Source organism: Humulus lupulus, chromosome 7, assembly GCF_963169125.1.
Source record: "Humulus lupulus chromosome 7, drHumLupu1.1, whole genome shotgun sequence".
Taxonomy (NCBI): domain Eukaryota; kingdom Viridiplantae; phylum Streptophyta; class Magnoliopsida; order Rosales; family Cannabaceae; genus Humulus; species Humulus lupulus.
Window position 1 is genome coordinate 108,455,776 of NC_084799.1, and position 20,668 is coordinate 108,476,443.

General features: G+C 34.8%; 2 protein-coding genes across 4 annotated transcripts; one reads left to right on the plus strand and one right to left on the minus strand.

Moving 5' to 3' along the window:
- The first annotated feature begins 417 nt into the window (after window positions 1-417).
- LOC133788523 (E3 SUMO-protein ligase SIZ1) lies at window positions 418-10,129 on the plus strand. Of its 3 annotated transcripts, none has more exons than XM_062226039.1 (18): window positions 418-696; window positions 814-972; window positions 2,282-2,362; window positions 3,124-3,166; window positions 3,614-3,686; window positions 3,793-3,958; window positions 4,073-4,203; window positions 4,768-4,836; window positions 5,718-5,805; window positions 5,892-5,967; window positions 6,178-6,251; window positions 6,395-6,502; window positions 6,849-7,010; window positions 7,284-7,388; window positions 7,468-7,548; window positions 7,643-8,864; window positions 9,319-9,658; window positions 9,773-10,129. In XM_062226039.1, the coding sequence occupies exons 2-17, from the start codon at window positions 949-951 to the stop codon at window positions 9,384-9,386; spliced, it is 2,571 nt and encodes an 856-aa protein (XP_062082023.1). In that variant the 5' UTR covers window positions 418-696; window positions 814-948; the 3' UTR covers window positions 9,387-9,658; window positions 9,773-10,129. The 3 variants fall into 3 exon arrangements, with proteins under 3 accessions (XP_062082023.1, XP_062082022.1, XP_062082021.1); XM_062226038.1 differs by having other exon boundaries at window positions 423-696; window positions 902-972; window positions 9,288-9,658; XM_062226037.1 differs by having other exon boundaries at window positions 424-696; window positions 9,288-9,658.
- A 794-nt stretch (window positions 10,130-10,923) lies between these two features.
- On the minus strand, window positions 10,924-13,822 carry LOC133788524 (general transcription factor IIH subunit 2). Its single transcript, XM_062226041.1, has 4 exons — window positions 13,362-13,822; window positions 12,407-12,868; window positions 11,756-12,131; window positions 10,924-11,287 (listed from the first exon to the last, which is right to left on the minus strand). The coding sequence occupies exons 1-4, from the start codon at window positions 13,635-13,637 to the stop codon at window positions 11,139-11,141; spliced, it is 1,263 nt and encodes a 420-aa protein (XP_062082025.1). The 5' UTR covers window positions 13,638-13,822; the 3' UTR covers window positions 10,924-11,138.
- Window positions 13,823-20,668: the final 6,846 nt, after the last annotated feature.

Sequence of the window (20,668 nt, forward strand, 5' to 3'; positions counted from 1 at the left end):
TAAATTATATGTTGTATATTATATTTTTTATTTTTCAAAATTTTTTATCACATTAAATTTAACAAAGTTAAAGCTAAACTTTCTTATTTAATTTGTGCAGTGGAGAAAAGTTTATACGCACGATGTTTTACATATATTATATTCATATGAATACAAAAGTAGAAAGGTGGGACAAATTTACTTGGGAGTTTCGATTATATTTGCCATTCTCCTTCCTTCTCTTTTCTCTACCCTCCGAGGAAAGTCTTGACAGCCCCACTGTGATCACGCCACGTGTTCGTACTATAAACGAACGGCAGTAATCGACTTGGCGAAATTTTGCGACGGCTTCTCCCAGCTTTACTCGATGACGTGGTGGCATTTTATTGGTTTTGGTGGTGAATAGAAAACACTCGGAGGTGAGTTTTGGCGAGGCGAGGCATGCAAGAAACAAAAATGCACGTGACCGCACCCTAACCCAACCCGGACGTGTCTCCGTCGAAAAACCGGATTGAATTATCGGCGATAGGTCCGAACATTGTAAATGGGGATTTGGTTCTGGTTGGGGTCTCGGTCAAAAAAGATACGCAGCAAAGGCGTGAGAACAGGGACGAGTTAGAGAGATAGAGAGAGAGAGTAAGTAAGGAACTAGGAAGTCGGCGTCAGAGTCCAAAATCAAAACCCTAATTTTCCTCACACCGGTCCTTGATTCCGCATGTGAGTTTTTAATTTTTTTTTATCGATTTTTATTGCGTTTTAATTAGGGTTTTCATTTGGGGCGATTTATTCATTTTACTTGATTATGCTTTTAATTGTTTGTTTTTGTGTGACTAGTTTGATTTTGATCGATTCCTGTTTGGAGAAGAAGGCTATGTGCTGGGTTTATTATTGGTTTGGTGTTTGATTGTTTGGTGCTTTTCAGCTGAGGATTCTTATGCTATTTGGGCATTTAAGTTTCGGGGTCAAGTAATGGATTTGGTAGCCAGTTGCAAGGTAATTATTTGTATGTTCTTAGCATGATCATCTTTTTTTTTTTGGTCTTTTTCTTTCTAAGGATTTATTAGATGTACGTGCATGATTTACCGGGCTTGTGCTATATATATTCTTTGCAAATGTACGTGTTTAGTTGAAGGAAAGCTCAGCAATTATAGAGGATGACGTATGGGATTTAGTTTTAATGAACTTTTTTAGTCTGTTATCTGAATATTAACATCTCGTTTTCTTGTTGTAGCAATAAAAATCAACTTAAACAGGTAGCTTTGGCTGTGGCAGTACCACACTAGATAGTATTATTATGTTTTGTATTGGGTGAAGTGGGATTATAGATTATGCCGTTGCACATGCCTAAATTTTAGTATCTCAATTTGCTTGTTATGAATTCATATTAAGTATATGTATTCTGCTTCAGTTATGTGTAAGACGTAAATACAAGAAGGAACCATTTTTATGTATGTTAGATGGGTGTGTGATGGATTCTTGTGCTACAATCTTATTGTCAAGATAGTTGGCATTGATTTTTGGTAAACATCTTTGAAGAGAAGAGTAGTTCTTATCTACATTGCTGGTGATCAGAAAGGGGTACTGTTCCAATACTGCATTTATTGGTGTTTCCCTTTTGTCACATATTTTTTTAGTGGCAACATTGGTATGTTTCCATGTGAGAAGCCCTGTCATTAACTGTGACGAAGAATATTACTGTTGCGCAAAATTTAGTGTCTATGTTATGATTGAAGTTTTGGGGCAAGCTTTTTGCATATGCTGATTAGAAGTTATCAAAAACTGATGGTGTTTATATGTACTCATGAGTTGCTGTCATTGGTTTTTCACAAAGCAAACCAGCGTAATGGGGTATTGGTATTGGTTGAAGACACTGTATATGTTAATCTTCTCTTATTTAGCAAGCATTTAGTTGTGACAGCAGGTACATCTCAAATGAAATATTGAAGCTGCAATAATTTTCAAGCCTTTGCTGTTTTGCTGGCTATCTGTTTCATTGGGAAATTGAACCAGTTATGCAGATTGAAAACACTTACTTTGGGGATAGCAATTGCAAATTCATGATTTTTTAATGAAAAAATAATGTAGATAGAGGTTGATATGACGAGTTACTGAATTATCATTTACTAAATCTATACAGACCTAAACTTGTCTTGTCTAGTAAAGAGGATAGCAACTTCTATGGCAAAGCTGTTTTTTTGTTAACCTTGTACTTGTTTTTTGTGATGAAATTATTTGAAAGTGTTTGTATGTTGAATTGTTGATGTTGCATTCAAGTTTATTGATGTGTTCGTTTTTGTTGCAGGAAAAGTTGGCATATTTTAGAATAAAAGAGCTTAAGGATGTTCTCACTCACTTAGGTCTTTCAAAGCAGGGGAAGAAGCAGGTGAGATGCTAAAGAAATTGTTTGTGCTGGGTGTTGCCTGCATGTGGATTTGGCAATTTATCACACTTTGGCTTCAACGTTTAAAAATTACATGTTGCTCCTTTCTTTGTTGATTAGGAGTAGCACTTTTTGTTTTTTGGTATGCATAATCCAATAACTTCTTTGTGATGTTGGCTTTGTAAAGGTTTTACTGAGAAGGTGCTAGCTAGTTTAATTGGTAGTTGTTAGTCATTTGGTGTCATGTCGCAGAACATCAGGTCAAATTTTGCCTTTCTTATGGGAAGGGATTATGGGCAAGGGAGAGGGTTACCTCCTGTTGTGTAACCCACTAGTAAGAGAAAAGGTTGTACTAGTATTTTTTTTTTTGGTTATTCAGTTAATACAGAATTCATACACAATTGATTTTTGTATTGGTGTGTATTCTTCTCAATAAATCTTAATTTTTTCTTATTTATCTGTCTCTCCCGCAATTATGTGAGAAAGGCAAACAGTTTGACAGTAGGGGCAGGGATTTGATCACTTAACTTGATGATTATCTGTAATAAAGATACAATAACATCAAGTTCTTGTAACAGTTGCCCATCTGAGAATAATTTTCTGTGATGACACCTTACTTGCACAAGACTAATGAATTTTAGTCTAAATATTGTCTATTTATGCTTTTACTAGAAGGGTGTTTGTTTTAATGATTCATTTTGAGCATCTTGTTAATGTTTTTGGATTGGTGTTTTATGACTTTACATTTGTTGTTATTAATGCAGGACCTTGTTGACCGGATATTGGTTGTTTTATCTGATGATCAAGGTATAGATGGTGTACTTTTTTGCTTTCCTACCCGAAAATAGCTAAATTCCTTTCATTTGCATTTGTCAGTCTTGTGTTATTTACTTTTCTTTCCAGTGAAATTTATATATTTGGACCTTGGCTATGTAGTTGATGTTTGTCTAGGTAGATATCTATTAAATAGTTAGTCTTAAACACTAAAACAGCGATTGTCTACATCACTCATCTTTGTTTTTCTAAATAAGTTATTATTATGTTTTCTATAGGTTAGTTTCCATTTCAAATTTAGCTTTCTGGCATTGTAGCCTGGTATAGAATTTGGTTGGGTTGCTCAAACTTGTGCTTATTAGTACTGTAATTGAGCATTCTGCTTTGAGGTTTCTTGCTTTTCCCATGTCCTGGTTGTGGTCTAAATTCTCTTATTTTGTGTGAAATTAATTCTAGCTGAATTTATGTTCTCTTTTACAGTTTCTAAATTGTGGGCAAAGAAGAATGCTGTGGGGAAGGAACACGTGGCACAGCTTGTAGATGACATATATAGGTTTGTCTTATATCTTGCACTATCTGATTCATAAAGTCACTGGATTCTACTCTTTTTGTTACTGTCTATTTTTTTCCCTTAGAAAATACATTTTCCTGTTTCTCAGAAAAATGCAAGTGTCTGCAGCCCCTGATTTAGCGTCAAAGGGGCAGGGTGTCTCAGATAGCAGTAATGTGAAAGTCAAAGGGGAAATTGATGATCACTCTTTTCAGTCAGAAACAAAGGTTCGGTGCCTCTGTGGGATTTCATCAGAAAAGGAGTCAATGATCAAGGTATTTGTCACACACTTTGTTTCCGTTCCTCTTTATGTTGCTTATGTTTTCTGTTGTGTACAAATAAATTTTGTTCTTGATTTTTGTTGTTTATTCATGTATCTTATATGACAGTGTGAGGATCGGAGATGCAATGTGTGGCAGCACATTAGTTGCGTTATAATTCCAGAGAAGCCTATGGAAAGCCATCCGTCGTATCCTGACCCATTTTATTGTGAAATTTGTCGACTTACTCGAGCTGATCCGTATGTTTCACCATTGTTTTCTTGTACTATGAATTGTATATAGTGTAAATTTTTTCTTTATAGCTGTATCTTATTATCTGTTAGAAATAGTCCCACATGGAAGCAATATGGGAATACAATCACCTTATATAGGGAAGGGTTACTCTACTTTAACACTAATTGGTTTTAAGTTGGAACCCCAATCCTATTTCTAAACAGACTTCCCTCTCAATCGTAATACTATCTAAAATGTGCAGCACATGTATTATTAGTATATGTTACATGGTGTGTCATACCTATTCTTCATAGCAATCGTTCTAGCATTTAGAGTTGTCTTTGAAGCAGGAATTCAGTTTTATAGTGTATTTCAAGTGGCATTTCAGCTTTTTTCCTTTTCATAATCACCTTGCGATATCTGTTTGCTTCCTGAACTGCTTATCTTCAATTATTTGTGCTATTCATCCTGGTTAGACTGTTTCCTAGATTGATTTATTGTTTTGCTGCACTATTTTTTCATCTTTGCTGCTGCTATTGTATCTTTGTCAGTTTATTTATAGTGTAAGTTTTTTCATTTTGCTCATGCAGCTTCTGGTTATCCATTGCTCATCCTTTGTATCCTGTGAAGTTGAGTACTACAAATATTCCAGCAGATGGGTAGGTGTATGATTCTTTTAAAAAATTTAGTTTTGACTACGCTCAATTGTATGGAACATACAATTTTTTTCTTGCTTTACTTATAAATTAATACTTAATGATTTGGACCAAGTTGCAGCTGGAAATGTAACCTATTTTTTTTCTATGGGTGTGTGTGCGCGCAAATGTCTACATGCTTATGTTTGGTGATAGATTTAATGCTTAGGCATATTTGTATTTGATGTTTTCTTGTTTGAAAACCATGAATGCACTCAAAGTGTGTTCCTTTGCTCGTGATGTGATCATGGTAGTGATAGATCTCAGTAATTGCAAGTGTATACTTCAGAAACATTATTATGTTTACCACAATATACAAAATTATACGAGTTTTAATTTAAACATGCCCATATAAAGTTGTTGATATTTTCTTCTCTACATTGTTCTTAGAATGTAAGCCATGTTTTTTAATATTATTTGTTGCCTCAGAACATTTTTTTAGTATTTGCAATGAGGTTCACTTCTGCATAAGTTGTCTTGTATAATATGGCCTATCATATAAGTATTACATCTATCATCTGCAACTTAAACTATTGCATTTATTTCTAATTTTATTTAATATAAAACATGTCAACGGAGGAATTTTAAAAAGTGATGATATGGCCTATCATATAAGTATTACATCTATCATCTGCAACTTAAACTATTGCATTTATTTCTAATTTTATTTAATATAAAACATGTCAACGGAGGAATTTTAAAAAGTGATGAAGGCTTTATACAGGCATAACTGAAGAAGCAGACTTCCAATTTGTGCATGTCTGCCTTTTCAAATGCAGCTTCATATTAGATATTGGGGTTTTTACTTTCCTTTCTCTAACCCCTTCATTTTGCAAACTCTTTAGAAGCAATCCGGTACAGAGTGTGGAGAGAACATTTCAACTAACGAGGGCAGACAAGGATTTAACGTTGAAACAAGAATATGATGTTCAGGTTGGTTTGTCTATTATGTGATTGACGAAAGTTATCCATTTGATAAACAAGATTATTGCTTTGCTCATTGTGACATTATTTTTCAGGTTTGGTGTATGCTTCTGAATGACAAAGTATCATTCAGGATGCAGTGGCCACAGTATGCAGATCTACAAGTTAATGGTATGGTGACTAATGTGTGGGGGGTCTATATGATCAAAAGTTTTTTTAGGCAAAGAAATAATTCTGTTTGTTTAGTATTATGAACTCAACGTCTTTAGTTGTACATTTTTATGCTATACTGAGAAAATTCCTTTTCGTTTTCTGCTAATAAGGTTTATATTGCCTTATATTTCTTTCCGCCAGTATTTATTGCCTTTTTACCTTTGTTAGGTATGCCTGTTCGTGCGATTAATAGACCAGGCTCTCAACTTCTTGGGGCTAATGGTCGTGATGATGGTCCAATTGTGAGTTTTTGTTCCCATGCAAAAGCAAGCTTTTTTATTACATCTTTCTTTTCAGGTCCCGTTTCATGTTTCTACAAATCTTTGTATACCAGGCATTTGTTCTGATTGCAATTTAATTTGTTAGTTTATTTCTAATTTGTCAGATTACAACATATACGAAAGACGGGCTTAATAAGATTTCCTTGACTGGATGTGATGCTCGAATTTTCTGTTTAGGGGTTCGCATTGTGAAGCGACGAACTGTTCCTCAGGTATCTGTCTTTGTGTGTGTGTGTGTATTTATTCACATTTAATAGTGTTCTTTGGCAAAGAATGAGATTTTAATCAGATCCTATAATATTTTTTTGCATAAATTACGAATTAATTTTTGTACTGAAATCACGAGGGGCAGTTGGTTGGTATTTTTTATGTTATTACAATTTTTTGAGTAACTATATATAGGGCAATTGATGATGCTGGTGTAATATTTTCTTAATATATTGATCCATGTTAGGTGTAGCGTATCCTCTTAAAATAAAAGCAAAGTGTTATGTCCCCTTAGCTTAACTATAAGCGTCTGTTTAATTGTACATTTATGTATGAATATATGTTCTCTAGATCCTTAGCTTGATTCCTAAGGAGTCTGATGGCGAGCCATTTGAAGATGCACTTGCTCGTGTTCGGCGTTGCGTTGGTGGTGGCGCTGCAAAAGATGATGCTGATAGTGACAGTGATTTGGAAGTTGTTGCAGATTCTTTTTCTGTCAATCTTCGCTGTCCTGTAAGTTGCATATCCCTGTTTATGTAAAATGCTCATGTAGGTAATTTCCATTTCACATAGTCTACTGGTATTTTTATTCATCTGTAGTTTTGTTACAAGTGTACTTCTTCTGGCATGTTTGTAGCTACCTTTTGGTAAAAAAGATATAAATTCTCTCTTTCTTTCTTTCTCAATATATATATATTGGTGAAAAGTACTTGTATGAGTATCATTTTCGAACTTTTGAACCCTTTTTTTTCTCCCATGTGCTTACTTGTGCATATATAATTATAGATGAGTGGTTCGAGAATGAAGGTTGCTGGAAGGTTCAAACCTTGTGCTCACATGGGCTGTTTTGATCTTGAAGTTTTTGTGGAACTGAATCAACGGTCAAGGAAGGCAAGCTCACCTGAAAAATTCTCTTTCTGCTTACATAACTTTCTCCTTGTGCTTTAGTAACCTTTGATTTTCTCTGCAGTGGCAGTGCCCTATTTGTCTCAAGAACTATTCTCTGGAATATATCATTGTTGACCCGTATTTTAACATTATTACTAAGCTGGTAATTTCTTCCCTGAATACTTATAATGAACTCTATTTTTTTAATATATATTTTACCCAGGTTGTATTATTTTTCCATCATGGGGTTGTTGCAGATGAGGCATTGTGGAGAAGATGTAGCAGAGATTGAGGTTAAGCCTGATGGGTCTTGGCGAGTGAAGACTAAAAGTGAAAGCGAACGTAGAGATCTTGGTGATCTTTGTCAATGGCACTTACCAGACGGTACTCTCTGTCTTCCCTCTGATGGAGAAAAAACTAAAACAGAAATGCTGAAGCAAATCAAACAGGAAGGTATCTCAGAAAGTCATCCTGGTTTGAAACTTGGAATCAGGAAGAATAGCAATGGTTTTTGGGAAGTCAGCAAACCTGAAGATACAAACACCTCTGCTGGTAATAGATTACAAGATGGATTCGGAAACTATGAGCAAAAAGTTATCCCAATGAGCAGCAGTGCAACTGGAAGTGGCCGGGATGGTGAAGATCCAAGTGTAAATCAAGATGGTGGTGGAAATTTTGACTTCGCCAACAATGGAGTTGTTGAGATGGATTCTATCTCTCTTAATGTTGATTCCATGTATGGTATTCCTGACCAAATGCCTTCTGCCCCGACTGGGGATGAAGTTATTGTACTCAGTGATTCTGATGATGACAATGACTTGTTTGCACATTCTGGGTCCATGTACAAAAATCATCGAACAGATGGTGGGCTTGGTTTTTCCATGCCGGCTCCTGCAATTACTGATTCTTATCCAGAAGACCCAACCCTTGTGACTGGTGGTGGCTCATGCTTGGGTCTTTTTAATGCAACTGATGATGAATTTGGAATGCCGCTATGGCATATGCCTACTGGAAATCAAGCAGGGCCAGGTTTCCAGTTATTTGGTTCAGATGCAGATGTCACTGATGCTTTAGTTGATCTGCAGCATGGTTCTATCAACTGTTCTTCATCTATGAATGGTTATACTTTGGCCTCGGAGACTGCCTTGGGATCTGCTGCACTAGTCCCAAATTCTGCTATTGGTCGATCAGATACTGATATGAACGATAGTTTAGTTGATAATCCATTGGCCTTTGCTGGTGGTGATGACCCATCTCTTCAGTTATTTCTCCCATCTAAGCCTTCTGATGCCTCATTGCAGTCTGATTTTAGAGATCATCCTGATGTGTCAAATGGCGTCGGCAGGGAGGATTGGATATCTCTTAGGCTTGGAGATGGTCCCAGTGGAAATAATGGTGAATCGGCAACTCCAAGTGGACTCAATCCGAAGCAACAAGTACCATCTAAAGACGGTCCTGTGAATTCTTTGGCTGACCATGGTTCGTACTTATCTTGCTCTGAATAACTAGATTTTGGCTTTTTCAAGATCATATTATGGCTATTTTGGAAGGGATATTCCATTCTCTTTAGTAAGAATTTGTTTTTTTAAAAAAGTAAAATAAAAAGTCTCCCCAAATTACTGTTGTTCAAAAGTTCTTATCTTTTCTGAAAATTCCCACGAATTACCTCATCGCTTAATACAAAATTAATTTTGGATGCTTGGATACACGAGGTATTTTTTATTTGATTTGTTTTTGGGCTTGTCACCGTTTTTCAAATTGGAAAATGCATGTTGATGATCAGAAACATTTAGGGCTGCTGATATTTTTTTTTTATCTTTCATCTTCTGCCTCTGCATTTCTTTTTCAAATTACCTCTTTTGGTTTTGAAATTATTAGAGCTTAGTTTTTCACCTTATGCAGCTTCTTTGCTTCTTGGTATGAATGATGGTAGATCTGACAAGGCAAGTAGGCAAAGATCAGATAGTCCCTTCTCATTTCCTCGCCAAAAGAGATCTGTAAGGCCGAGATTATACCTTTCTATTGACTTAGACTCCGAATAGAGTGGATCCTTGCTTAAGGAGAGTTATCCATGGTCTCATTTGCCTGGAGATATTATATTATCTGCCTCTCTGCAAGTCCAAGTTTTGTATTTAGAGAAGTAAGAAGGTTGACATAGCCTTTGGATCTTGAAAGATAAATTCTTCAGATGCAACAGGGCATCTAATATAGTTGAAGGTAAAGAACAACAAGGACGAACTGTGCTGGTACCTGCAAAATTTATCCTTGAATCGGTAAGCTATGGAGTGTTTGTTTATTTGTCTGCTCAGCTCGGTTTGGTTCAGTTCAGTTCAGTTTTCTCCTTTCCCTATCCTTTTTAACATGTTGGCCAATTTCTTCTCTTTCAGTTGTCAATGAGGATTGCAGGTCCAGCGCCCGATTTTGTACAGGATTTAAATCTGAAAGAAAAGTCGGCATTAACACATCTGTATCAGAATGAATGCCTTTGGATTTATCGGGGGAACCCCATAAAGTAATACCAACTATCGTAATTTTTTTTCCTTCCTATTTTGGTCTCAGTTCTATGGTGAGAGAAATAGCCGCCTGTAAATGTTCACTCAAATCTCAGATTTAGATATTTATATAATGATATTACTATTCTTTTCAGATGAATATAATTTGGCTGAGGTAGATTTTGTTATAATAAATTGCATATTGCAATAAGAAAAACCTTGATGGCAATTACAATACTACCTTAGAGCTCAGGTGTTAGTTAACTAATGTTTTTTTTTCTTGAAATTGTAAGTTTTGTCAGCTACACCCAATCAAATGAAGTGCTGCTCCTCCGTAATAGCTTTCAAAGTGAGGTGTGCTGTGAGACAATCATCTTGAGTTGTTACAGTAAAAGTCACTCATTTACACTATTTAAGTTTAGAAATAAATCCGTTCTTGCATGCCAGCCGTTATGATAGATCCAAATTAGTACTAGTATTAAATTAATTTAATTATACATTGCTAATCCAATTTTTGTGCTATTATTATTTTAGTTAAGAAATCCAAAATGAAATAGGCTTAGGGTAAAATTCCTATAGTGTTACTCTGTAGACCATGATCAATGATTGATTTTTGAGAAGTGATTTCTTGTAGGCTCTTTGATTTATAAAAAAATAACATAGTGCCCAGAGATGTCAGAAAACGTAACAAATCTAAGACGAATTGCTTTGTTTATTTTCCAAAATTTTTTGAAGGAAGTGCATCTTAGCTGGGACTAATTTATGAAATGGTAGCATGGTTAGTCAAACGAGTCGTGGTTTCTAATTTCAAACCCTATTTCAGTCGAATCACAAGCAAAAGATACTTGAATAATTAAGAATATTCTTGAGCTGCGTGATTCTGATGGCCTTGTAACTTTGTTGCAGTTTTTGATGGGGTATGTATTTATGTATTTCAGAATTTGTAAGGGTGGGTCAGGGAAAAAAAAACTGGAACATCTAAATTAAAGTTGTGGGAGATTTACAAGTATTTGCTCAAAACTGACTAATCCAACTTCTGCCAGATCAAAAAAAAATCTAGGTTTGTCATTTAACACAAATAATTTAGCTTTAAATGTTCTGTTTGGATCATGATCATACCAGTGTTCTCAAAAAATACATAGGCATGTGGAGTTGGTGCAGTAGCATCCATAAATGTTCTCAAGTATGTAGGGTTCTCATCTGATGAATTGGTAACAGAATATTCGTATGGAAGTCTATTCGGTTATGTCACAGTACTTGGTTATTCTTCAGTAGCAGCAACTGGCTTAGAATGCCTTGCGCTCTCACAACCTGGGCAGTTGTGCAAGCTCTCGTGAATGTAAATGTCGCAGTCAAGGCAGAAGTGCTGCTTGCATTTTGGGCAAGAAACTCGGGGACCAGGTTTATTTCCTGTGTCAAAAGAGCATAATTGAGAAGAAAAGACTAGAAACTTTGTCTAGGGAAAGAATATCTTACAGAACCAAAATGGAAAAAATTGTTGGATCAAAATAAAGGTGTTCATCTTAGTGAAGAATCCCATTGTTTCTTAGAAACACAGATTTTAAACTTTTCTCATATTGAAAGACATAGCTAATCCCCACAGAAATCATAAAAGTAAGATAACACGAGGAAAGACATTAACTTAGTTTGCATCTTCACTAAATGTGTGGTACCATTTTTTCATTGAATGTAACTTTCACATTCGCTAGCCTACTTTATACTGCACAAAATCCTATACTTTTTTTTAACTAGATTTATTTCTTTTTAGTGCTTATTAACAAAGAAAACAAAAAAACAAATGCAACCAACAGATCATGCAGCAAAAAAATCTGCAAAGTGCAAACCTTCATTTGTTATTTACTGTGTATAGCAACTTACCAGCATTTTGGAGAGTCTTTTGGCAGCCAAAACAAGCTCTAGGTAATTTTATATGCGGATCATTTAATTGTGACAAAGAAACCTCATCAAACGGTACTATAGGAAAGAGATGATGATAAGATCTCGCCAAATGGGGCGAAGAAATGAGTGTCAATCCACAAGTTCGACACTCTGTAGGTAAATCACATACACGCGCTTTGCATCTAGGACAAGTGTATCCGCCTCCAGCCTTTGCTTCCCTGTGACAAGAACAGATAGCAATGGAGCTCTCAGCCGCTCTTTGTGGGAAGCCCATTTTGATCAAATTAGCAATTGCGAATTCTGCTATGGCAGGAGGTGGGGGTGCATGCTCCAGTATTAACTCTTTGAAGTGTGACTACAAAATAATAAATAAATGAAAATGAACAGAATTAAATAAAAAAATCAAAACAAGTGTGGGGGATCTAGACTGTATTCATTGTCTTATTGCTATTGTGCTCTTGAAGTTGTGTAAATAAAGATGGACATTCTGGGATCTCTACAATAACCAGAAACCAGTTTCTTTTTCTAATTCAAGATTATAATTAATGGTAAAATATGTACTCTAGTGTATAAGAACTGAAATTATAAAGTTATGATTACGGTACACACTCAACAATTAATTAAACTCACCTCATCCAATGCAACTGAGTAAGAACCACCTGTTTCTTGGCAGAGATATTTGCATATAAAAATTTCTGCCGAGAGACCAATAACTGAACACCTTATTTTAGATTTTTTACACGTCTGAACGGTCTCCATTATATCTCCTGGATCACATGTACTTAGTGCTGAATATAAGATGAGCACTTCTCGATGACCATAAGAGGGAATTTGATGCAGATACCCGTGAACAAGGTCCAACGCATTCTGTATGGAGGAATCGCCTGAGCAATCAAGTTTTCCCATCAAAGCCTTCACATGAGACTCGGGACTGCCACCAAGATCTGTTAAGCAATTAGCTACCCCATCTTTAATGGTAACTAGACCAATTTGACTAAGAGGATTTTGGTCAAAGAACTCTCTAATGAAAGCCTCAACATGTTTTACTACTACAGCCCTTCGACTTGGTCGAAAATCCATTTCTGTAGCTGCCTAATGACATTGCCAGCAATTAGAAACCAGCTTAAGATTATACGCACATCAATTACAATAAAGGGTTTTTTTTTAAAAAAAAAAAAGCTCGCACAATATTTTAATACCTATAATCCAGTTTTGATAACCTATCAATTTCAACATTGCTTTTTTTCCATGTTTCATAACATATCAATTTCAGTATTCCTTAAAAGATGATTCAATGAATCCGAACCAAGATTTTAGATGTCCAGGTTAATTTTTTACATGTTTGAACAATTCCCTCAGTCTTCAGCATCGTTCATCAAAGCCAATCTTTAATTCTTTTTTTATATTTTAAATAAATAATAATAAAAAAACACCCATTTCTTAATGAGAGGTGTAGACGCCAAAAGCTCTCTTACCCAGATACCAAATCAATACAAAACACGAAACCCATCAATCAAAACAATGTGAAAAAGAAGTCAAATAGTTCATCAGTCAAAAGGGAACGAAAGAAAGAAGAATTAGATACCTTGGAGAGATCAATAACAACGAAAAGGTAGCGAATGAGTCCCTTCTGGATTCGAACAGCAGAGGCCGTACGAAGGCGGCGGCGGTACTGGGAATGGTAAAGGGACTTGTTATCGATAGGGCGAAGGAGACCAGACTCGTCCTCTTGAAGCGATTCCCATGACCTCTCATCGTTATAGGTTCTCTCCCAGGCGTCCCGGCCACGCCCATTTCCTTCGTCTTCATCATCGTCCTCCTCTGCTTCTACATTCAGTCTTCTTTCCTCTCCATTGTTCATAGTCTTGATTCCCCCAACCAAAGAGAATAATGAAGAGAAGGTATTAAAATCAAACTCAAAATTCAGCTGGTTTGTCAGAGACTTAGAAAAATGTTTTTCCCCGTAGTAGTTTTGTTTTAAGTTTTAACTCTTAAAGCCCCGTCTCTGATCAAGTTCAAGATCAAGGATGTGTTGTGTGTACGGTGTACTACACACCTTCTTCCAAAACCGGAAAATTTTATTATTAAAAATTAAAATAGAATAATTTTTTACCCACAAACAATTTTTTTTTAAAGAATTATTACTTATTCGCACTTTTTTTCTTTTTTATTTTCTAAAAAAATACTTAGAAATAATATATATTTTAAATCTTTAAACATAAATAATTAAGGCCCAATAGTTAATACAAAAAATATATAAAAAACATGTAAAAGTAAAATTTTAATTTATATATATTCCATAATATTTTTTTTGGGAAATTATAAAAATGTGATAAAAGATTGAAAGTCACACCAACATAAAAATATCAAACAAAGTAAAAAAAATATTAGGAATAATTTAATAGAATTAATTTGATTTGATTTTTTTTTAAAAGGGAGCCTATATATATATATATATATATATATGGTATTGCTCATGTGCGGCCCTTGAACCGTATGCACTCGTGGGGACTGTTTTTTTGCACCATTTGATCAAATGAAGGGCTGTGATTTCTTTCTCTCTTTCTCTCACAAGTGACTACAAGTCAGATCTATTCTCTCTCTCTTTCTCTCATAAGTCAGTACAAGCTTTCTCTCTCTATTTTCTTCCCTCTCTGCAACTTTTGTCGGACCCATTTTAGAGCTCAACCAGAGTTACTTTCTTTTGGAAGTGAACCAAAAAAGTTTCAGTTTTCAGAAGACAAGCTTTCGTAGCTTTTGATATCTTCTTGCTGATTAGAGAGAGTTTTTAGAAGACGAAGCTAACAGATTTTGAGAGGTGGGTTATACAGATTTTGGCTTAAATTATTGTTAGCTCTCTTTGTTATGCAGGGACTATCTTTGTCTGTTTATGGATTGAACCCATTACTAATCCATTGATTCTCTCCAAGCTTTTGCCTGTTTATGGATTGAACCCATTACTAATCCATTGATTCTCTCCAAGCTTTTGATATCTTCTTACTGTTTAGAGAAATTATTGTTAGCTCTCTTTGTAATGCAAGGACTAAATATATAATTAATTGAACAACAAATGAAGATAAAATCTAGTGAACAAGTGCACAGTTTCCATCTATTATACGAATTTAAATTAACCATATATGTCTATGGCAGTGGGACGTTAGGCTGTGGTTGATTTCAGATGGGGTTTCAAAGCAAGGCTTCTGGTGGTTTCTTATTTGTGGATTTAGGGGTTGCGGAGTCGGAGAGGGAAGCTTCTCTGTTGAAGCATCGAAGCAGGTTCGACTCTGTTATTTTGGGGTAATTTTTGTGTGGTCCGTAGTGATGTTAGCTTTGTAGCAGGTTTGTAATATTAAGACCAGTAATAATAGTTGATTTACAACTTAACTTAGCATTACCTACTGTGTTTAGTGGTTTTAGTTTGGCATTCTGTTTGCTTGTTATGTTTCAATGAGAGGGGTTTGCAGGAAAAAAAATGCTAAATTAAAGAAGAATGATGTTTATGCATCCAAGATGTCATTTATGTTATTAGGTTGATGAAGAGCTACTGTTTATGAACTTGAGTGAATTTAACTTTTGCTAAGGATTTGTTAAGTATTAAAGCATTTCTATTATTTTATATATATACATGATTTCATGTTGTTTGTTCTATAGAACATCTATAAGAAATGCATTATTAGAAACATCATGTCATTCAAAATCTTCACTCGCATGACTGTCCTTTGGTTTGTTGGTTGTTTCCGAAGTAGGCTGTGAAAACTTATTTGTAATCTATTCCCATGAATTGAAAAAGGTTGTGGTGGTTATAACTATGTATAATATTTTTATATATAAAGCTGGGGACAACATATTCCAATACTACTGGGTTATGATATGTCATTAAACTTTAACAATAGACTGCATTTCATTTTGATTGGTAATGAAATTCGTTTAAAATTGGTGTTTTTATTGTTGTTGATATATTACCCAATTTTGTCTTTATTGTTGAACTATTACTATTGTTTTGACTGGGAATGAATCTCTTTACTATTGTTAATCCATGTGATGAAGCTGATATTTTGGGGGGTTTCGCCAATATGTTAGGCGAAGCTGATATTTTGGTGAAGTAATTATTATTTTAATGTGACACCATTGATGATCTGTAAATGTCGACAACCAATTAAAATGATTATATAATAATTATAATTATGGAAAGAAATTCTTTGTTATTGTAGGCAACTATGGATAGGGAAAAGTTAGGGGGCATCTTGTTTGCATTGAATTCACATGAGAGTGAAGTGAAGGAATTGAAGCAGGAAATTGCATCTCTTAGACATGGTGTTTCCCAGCTTCGTTTGTCTGAGGTTAGAGAAGGAGAATAGGGCAATTCTTTTGAAGTTTTTTTGGAGAAAACATCTTTGCTAATGAGTGAATGTAACATTGTGAATGAGAAAATGAGAACTAATGAGTGAATGTAAAATTGTGAGTGAGAAATTGAGTAAATTGGACGGTGCAAATGTAGATATGGTGGAGGTGGTCTGTTTGGAAGATAAATTTAGTGTAGGAATGCCACCGATGAATTTGGGAAAGGTTGAGTTATCTAAATCAAAAACATTAGAAGTGGAATTGGAGTTGTGAAAACTTGATCCCATTGATTGTGGGGGGGGGGGGGGGGGGGGGGGGGGGGGGGGTTAAAAATTTTCAACTTGAGTCGGAAGAGGTTTGTTTAGTTGATTTAAATGAGAGAAGCAAAGTTGATAAGTTGCCTAGTGTGCTTCGTTGCGATGAGTTGGGTGTAGAAATTGGAGAGGGGCCTTCCAATGTTGGTACTTTTACTCTAGAAATGAATGATTTAAAGGCTGATGGTGTTGATGGTAATAGTTTGAATGATAAGATTTTATTTTATTCTGAAGTGGGTAGGGAGAAGAGTGGTGTATCTAATCATAGTGACAAAGTGTTGTTGACTAATACTTGGTCTGGTTGTGTAGAAGGGAATGATTTATGTATGCAACTGGAAAAATTTACAGATATTGTTAGTGGGAGCAAATGTTGTGATGGGATTTCATTGTCGACGACTGATGAAAAAATAAAATGGCACTTTGAGGGTGAAAGGAAATTGGTTTTGAAATTTGGAGGTGGTGGTTTTGATTGTGATATGTATGACATTGAAGATAGCGAAGTTGATAAAATTGTTGGGAAGGTATTGTTGATTATATTTTTTTGATTTTGGTGTACTAAATCCAATACAAATACATTTAGTTGGAATGATCTTAGAATCTAGTTAATTTGTGGTGTTTGAATTTAGTATACTTTGGATCGTTGTTGCATTAGTGGAGACCTCTTAAGCCAAACAAAGAGGTCAAATTTGGAGTTGTTGAACGATTATGAGAAAAAGATGTTAAACTATGTGATGGACTCGAAATTGCCTCCGGAGTAAGCTTTTGAATACTTTGTATTTAAATATTTGGCCATGTTATCAGTTAAACGGATGATATAATTCTTTGAACTCATTTTTTCATTCACAAGGGAGATAGTTTTCTTGGGAGACAAAGTAGTTGGGCGGAGGTCTGATTTTTTGAGTTTGGGAGATAAACAACTATGCAGCGCAAGAGTGAGGATGTTAAATAAATTTTTAATTTTTTGGTTGGTCAATGAAGACTTATACCCACATTAAATAATATGTGGCAAGTTTTTTAATGTTGAAGGTTGTCAACTGTATGATTGATATTTTATCAGCAGTTGAAGTGGAAAAGAATAGGAAAAAGATGAGATTCTGGTGGATCCCGACAGCTTTATCGGTTTGTATTAGTTAAAAGAATTTTGTTGTTCTTTTTGTATGCCATGTTGATGACAATATTGTTTGGTTTTTTTTATTTTCTTTTTGTAGCGACCAGACAGTTTATGTTATAGTACTATAAGTAATAAAAAGACATGGTTTGAATGGTGTGGAGAGGTTTATCAGTTGGAAAATGTTAAATTGACTACTTTTATCAATAGAATTTATGGCTTCATATTTTATTGTTATGAGATTTGAGTTATTCTTATTGATGACTATCTGGCAGGTTTACGTGCCTTTGCTTGCTAAAAGGCATTGGTTTCTAGCAGTAATCAATTTGTTTGAGAAGAAAGTTAATGTGTTTAATAACTTCAGCATTCCTTCGTATTTATTATGTGGTGGCATAATTATGTCGATGGTTTGTATATATTGTAAAGTTTTTTAATTCACAGTATAATTTCATTTATTACAAATGTTTCAAAATTTATGAACTGTCAATTTTTTACACATTTTGATTTTTTTTTTCTCTTTTGTTAACAGCTATGCTCCATGGACAATGCATTCAGTGAACAATTCAAAAAAGTTTACGGATCCGATTTTTCTTTTACACAATTTAGTAAGTGAACCTGTTTCCCATCGATACAAATGCGTTGATTATGATTGCAGTGTGTATGTCACAAGGATGCTTCTACAAGAATATGTGAAGGGAGTGTTAGGTGATGAAGCAGATGATGTGGTTGATGACTATGTTCCTAGAGTAATTATTCGATTAGGACCATTATATGTTAGTGTATCTGAATGTTTAATAAAAATTGTGTGAAAATATACATTTACTAATAATTATTGTTTCAGTTGTATTAGGTATCGCGGGAGTTTGATAGGAGGGTTATAGGTGCAATAATTTTGACATCTTTACTGAACAAAAGAAGAGATTTTATAATAGAGAAAGCGTCCTGCGTTTGTTAACTTTGTTTTATAATTTTGTGAGTAATGTGGATAGGCACACAATTATCAAATGCAAAGAATGCATTAGCTACAAACCTACGCCGAGGAAGAAGCAGAAGAAGAAGAAAAAGAAGATATTGAAATGTATTGGAATAAATGAATGTGTTGATTTAAGTTTTGTAATATATTACTATTTATCAATTATTTTATAGTTAACATACCTAATTTTGGTTTTGTTTGTACAGTCTACAATCTTTGGAGTAGCTTTTATTTAGAAATAATAGTGAACGTTACTTAATTTCACTTGACAAAATTAGGGAAAAGCTTGGTGTTGTTGAGGCTTTAAATTGTTGAAAAATATTTAATATTAGATGTTTGTACTTAACCAATGACCCACACGCATGGCTGATATTTCAACCATGTAACTGTTAAACAACTATAGGAAGCAGTCACTAATTTTGGATGTTACTTGGATTCTATAACTGGTTATTATACAAAGCTTCATCACAAGTGGTCATATTAATTAATAATACAGAACTGGAAAATTTGGGAAACAATACTTGTTTTTAAAGCACACATATAAATGTCCATTAATAAACAACATCTTCCATATTGTAATTATGTTCTAAAAGTGAAGGAAGAACATGTATGAGAATTAATTTTATTGTTGCTGCTGCCCCACAGACCCACTATATGAATTGTTGATGGAGTCCTTGTAATCTCCTTAGTTGTCCCTTTTGAAATCACTTTCGCTGTCTTCACCTGTCTAGTGAACCTGCAATTTGATTAATTTCAATTAGTTTTGAGTAAAATATAATTCCTATTCTTATATTGTGGATTGTTATTTGATTTAAGTTACCATTTCCTTGTGGACATTTTCAAGTATGTACTTGTAATTATTCAAGGCAGTCGTTGTTCTAATCATTTGCTGCATTAACTCTCTTCGAACTGCATCTATTTTTCATAGACGTGTTTTCGGTGTTGACTGTGTTACCTAATATTGAATTTGAAAAAAATATATAAGATTGCAATATGTATTCACAAAAAGTTTATGGAATACTGGAATGAAGGATGCAACTGAGACATACATGTGTCTTTTTGCACTGTAATTAAAATAAATTATGTTTGGAGTTCGTGCCATAGCGAGATAAAGTGAGATTAAATTTTTTAATACAAAAATACACAGTACACATACCAAGTGAGTTATAATATTGAATTTAACTTTCATCATCAAATTGAATAACATACCTTGTGGTGTGTTATTTTACACAAAACTTCTCTTTTGTACTTTTCACAGTTCTCATTTGTTTATTCTTCCCAGAATTCTGATGTCGATTTACCAGATAAACACCACGGCTTTGTAATTATGACCATTTTTTCTCGAACAAGCATTGACTTGGGTGGTAGCTGTGGTATTCGGCTGGGAACAATTCCACAACTTTGCATTGAAACTCGCTCCCCCAAATACCACTCTGCTCCGTTCGGGCCAACCAGTAAGATTCGACTGGAGTTGGCTACCTGACTTAGGGCACATAATAAGGTTGAATTTCTTCATCTCCCCATGGACAGAGCTCAACCTGGTTAAATTAGAAATTTAGTGAAATTGGTTTCATAATTACAGTGTATACGCTAGCATAGCATACATTTGATTTTACCTCGTCCAATGTTAAATTTGTTAGTTTTTCCCTATAGTACTTCAACAGGACCGCAATCCCCATTGATGGTGGAGGGAAATTACTCCACAGAAGGCTTCGTGGAAAGACTTTTGATGATATTGATTGTGGTGTAACATGTACACATGGTAGGTATTCCCTTGCCCAAACCTGTTATAAGAAGAAAACCGTTTGTTAATGTCAATAATATAGAAAAAACTAATGTTTTATACAACATTCTGTGATGAATAGAAAAAGGCCAACACAAACATGCCTCATATAGAGATTTTGTATTACCTCCCATGCTTTCCAAAGGCCTCCCATGCAATGTGTGTTTTGTCTACATAGGTCATCCATTTGCTGGTACATAAAAGCCAATGTAGCTCCCCCCCAATTGAAAGATCCTATATCTCCTATACTAGCCAAACACGGTAAGTAGTACAAGTGCACCATCTTATTAGAACGTGCAAACAAAGTGCACCCTAGTAGTGCGAGGATGAAGACCCTAGTTAAAATGTCATGGTCTTCAGTATTTCTTAGTTC

Excerpts from the sequence above, each read along its gene's own strand:
- LOC133788524 (XM_062226041.1), bottom strand. The coding sequence starts at position 13,637 with ATGAACAATGGAGAGGAAAGAAGACTGAATGTAGAAGCAGAGGAGGAC. Across the intron at positions 12,869-13,361 it reads TTGTTATTGATCTCTCCAAG|GCAGCTACAGAAATGGATTT; the intron begins GTATCTAATTCT and ends CAATGTCATTAG. Across the intron at positions 11,288-11,755 it reads AAAGACTCTCCAAAATGCTG|GAAATAAACCTGGTCCCCGA; the intron begins GTAAGTTGCTAT and ends CTTTTGACACAG.
- LOC133788523 (XM_062226038.1), top strand. The coding sequence starts at position 949 with ATGGATTTGGTAGCCAGTTGCAAG. Across the intron at positions 3,959-4,072 it reads AAAAGGAGTCAATGATCAAG|TGTGAGGATCGGAGATGCAA; the intron begins GTATTTGTCACA and ends CTTATATGACAG. Across the intron at positions 6,503-6,848 it reads AGCGACGAACTGTTCCTCAG|ATCCTTAGCTTGATTCCTAA; the intron begins GTATCTGTCTTT and ends TATGTTCTCTAG.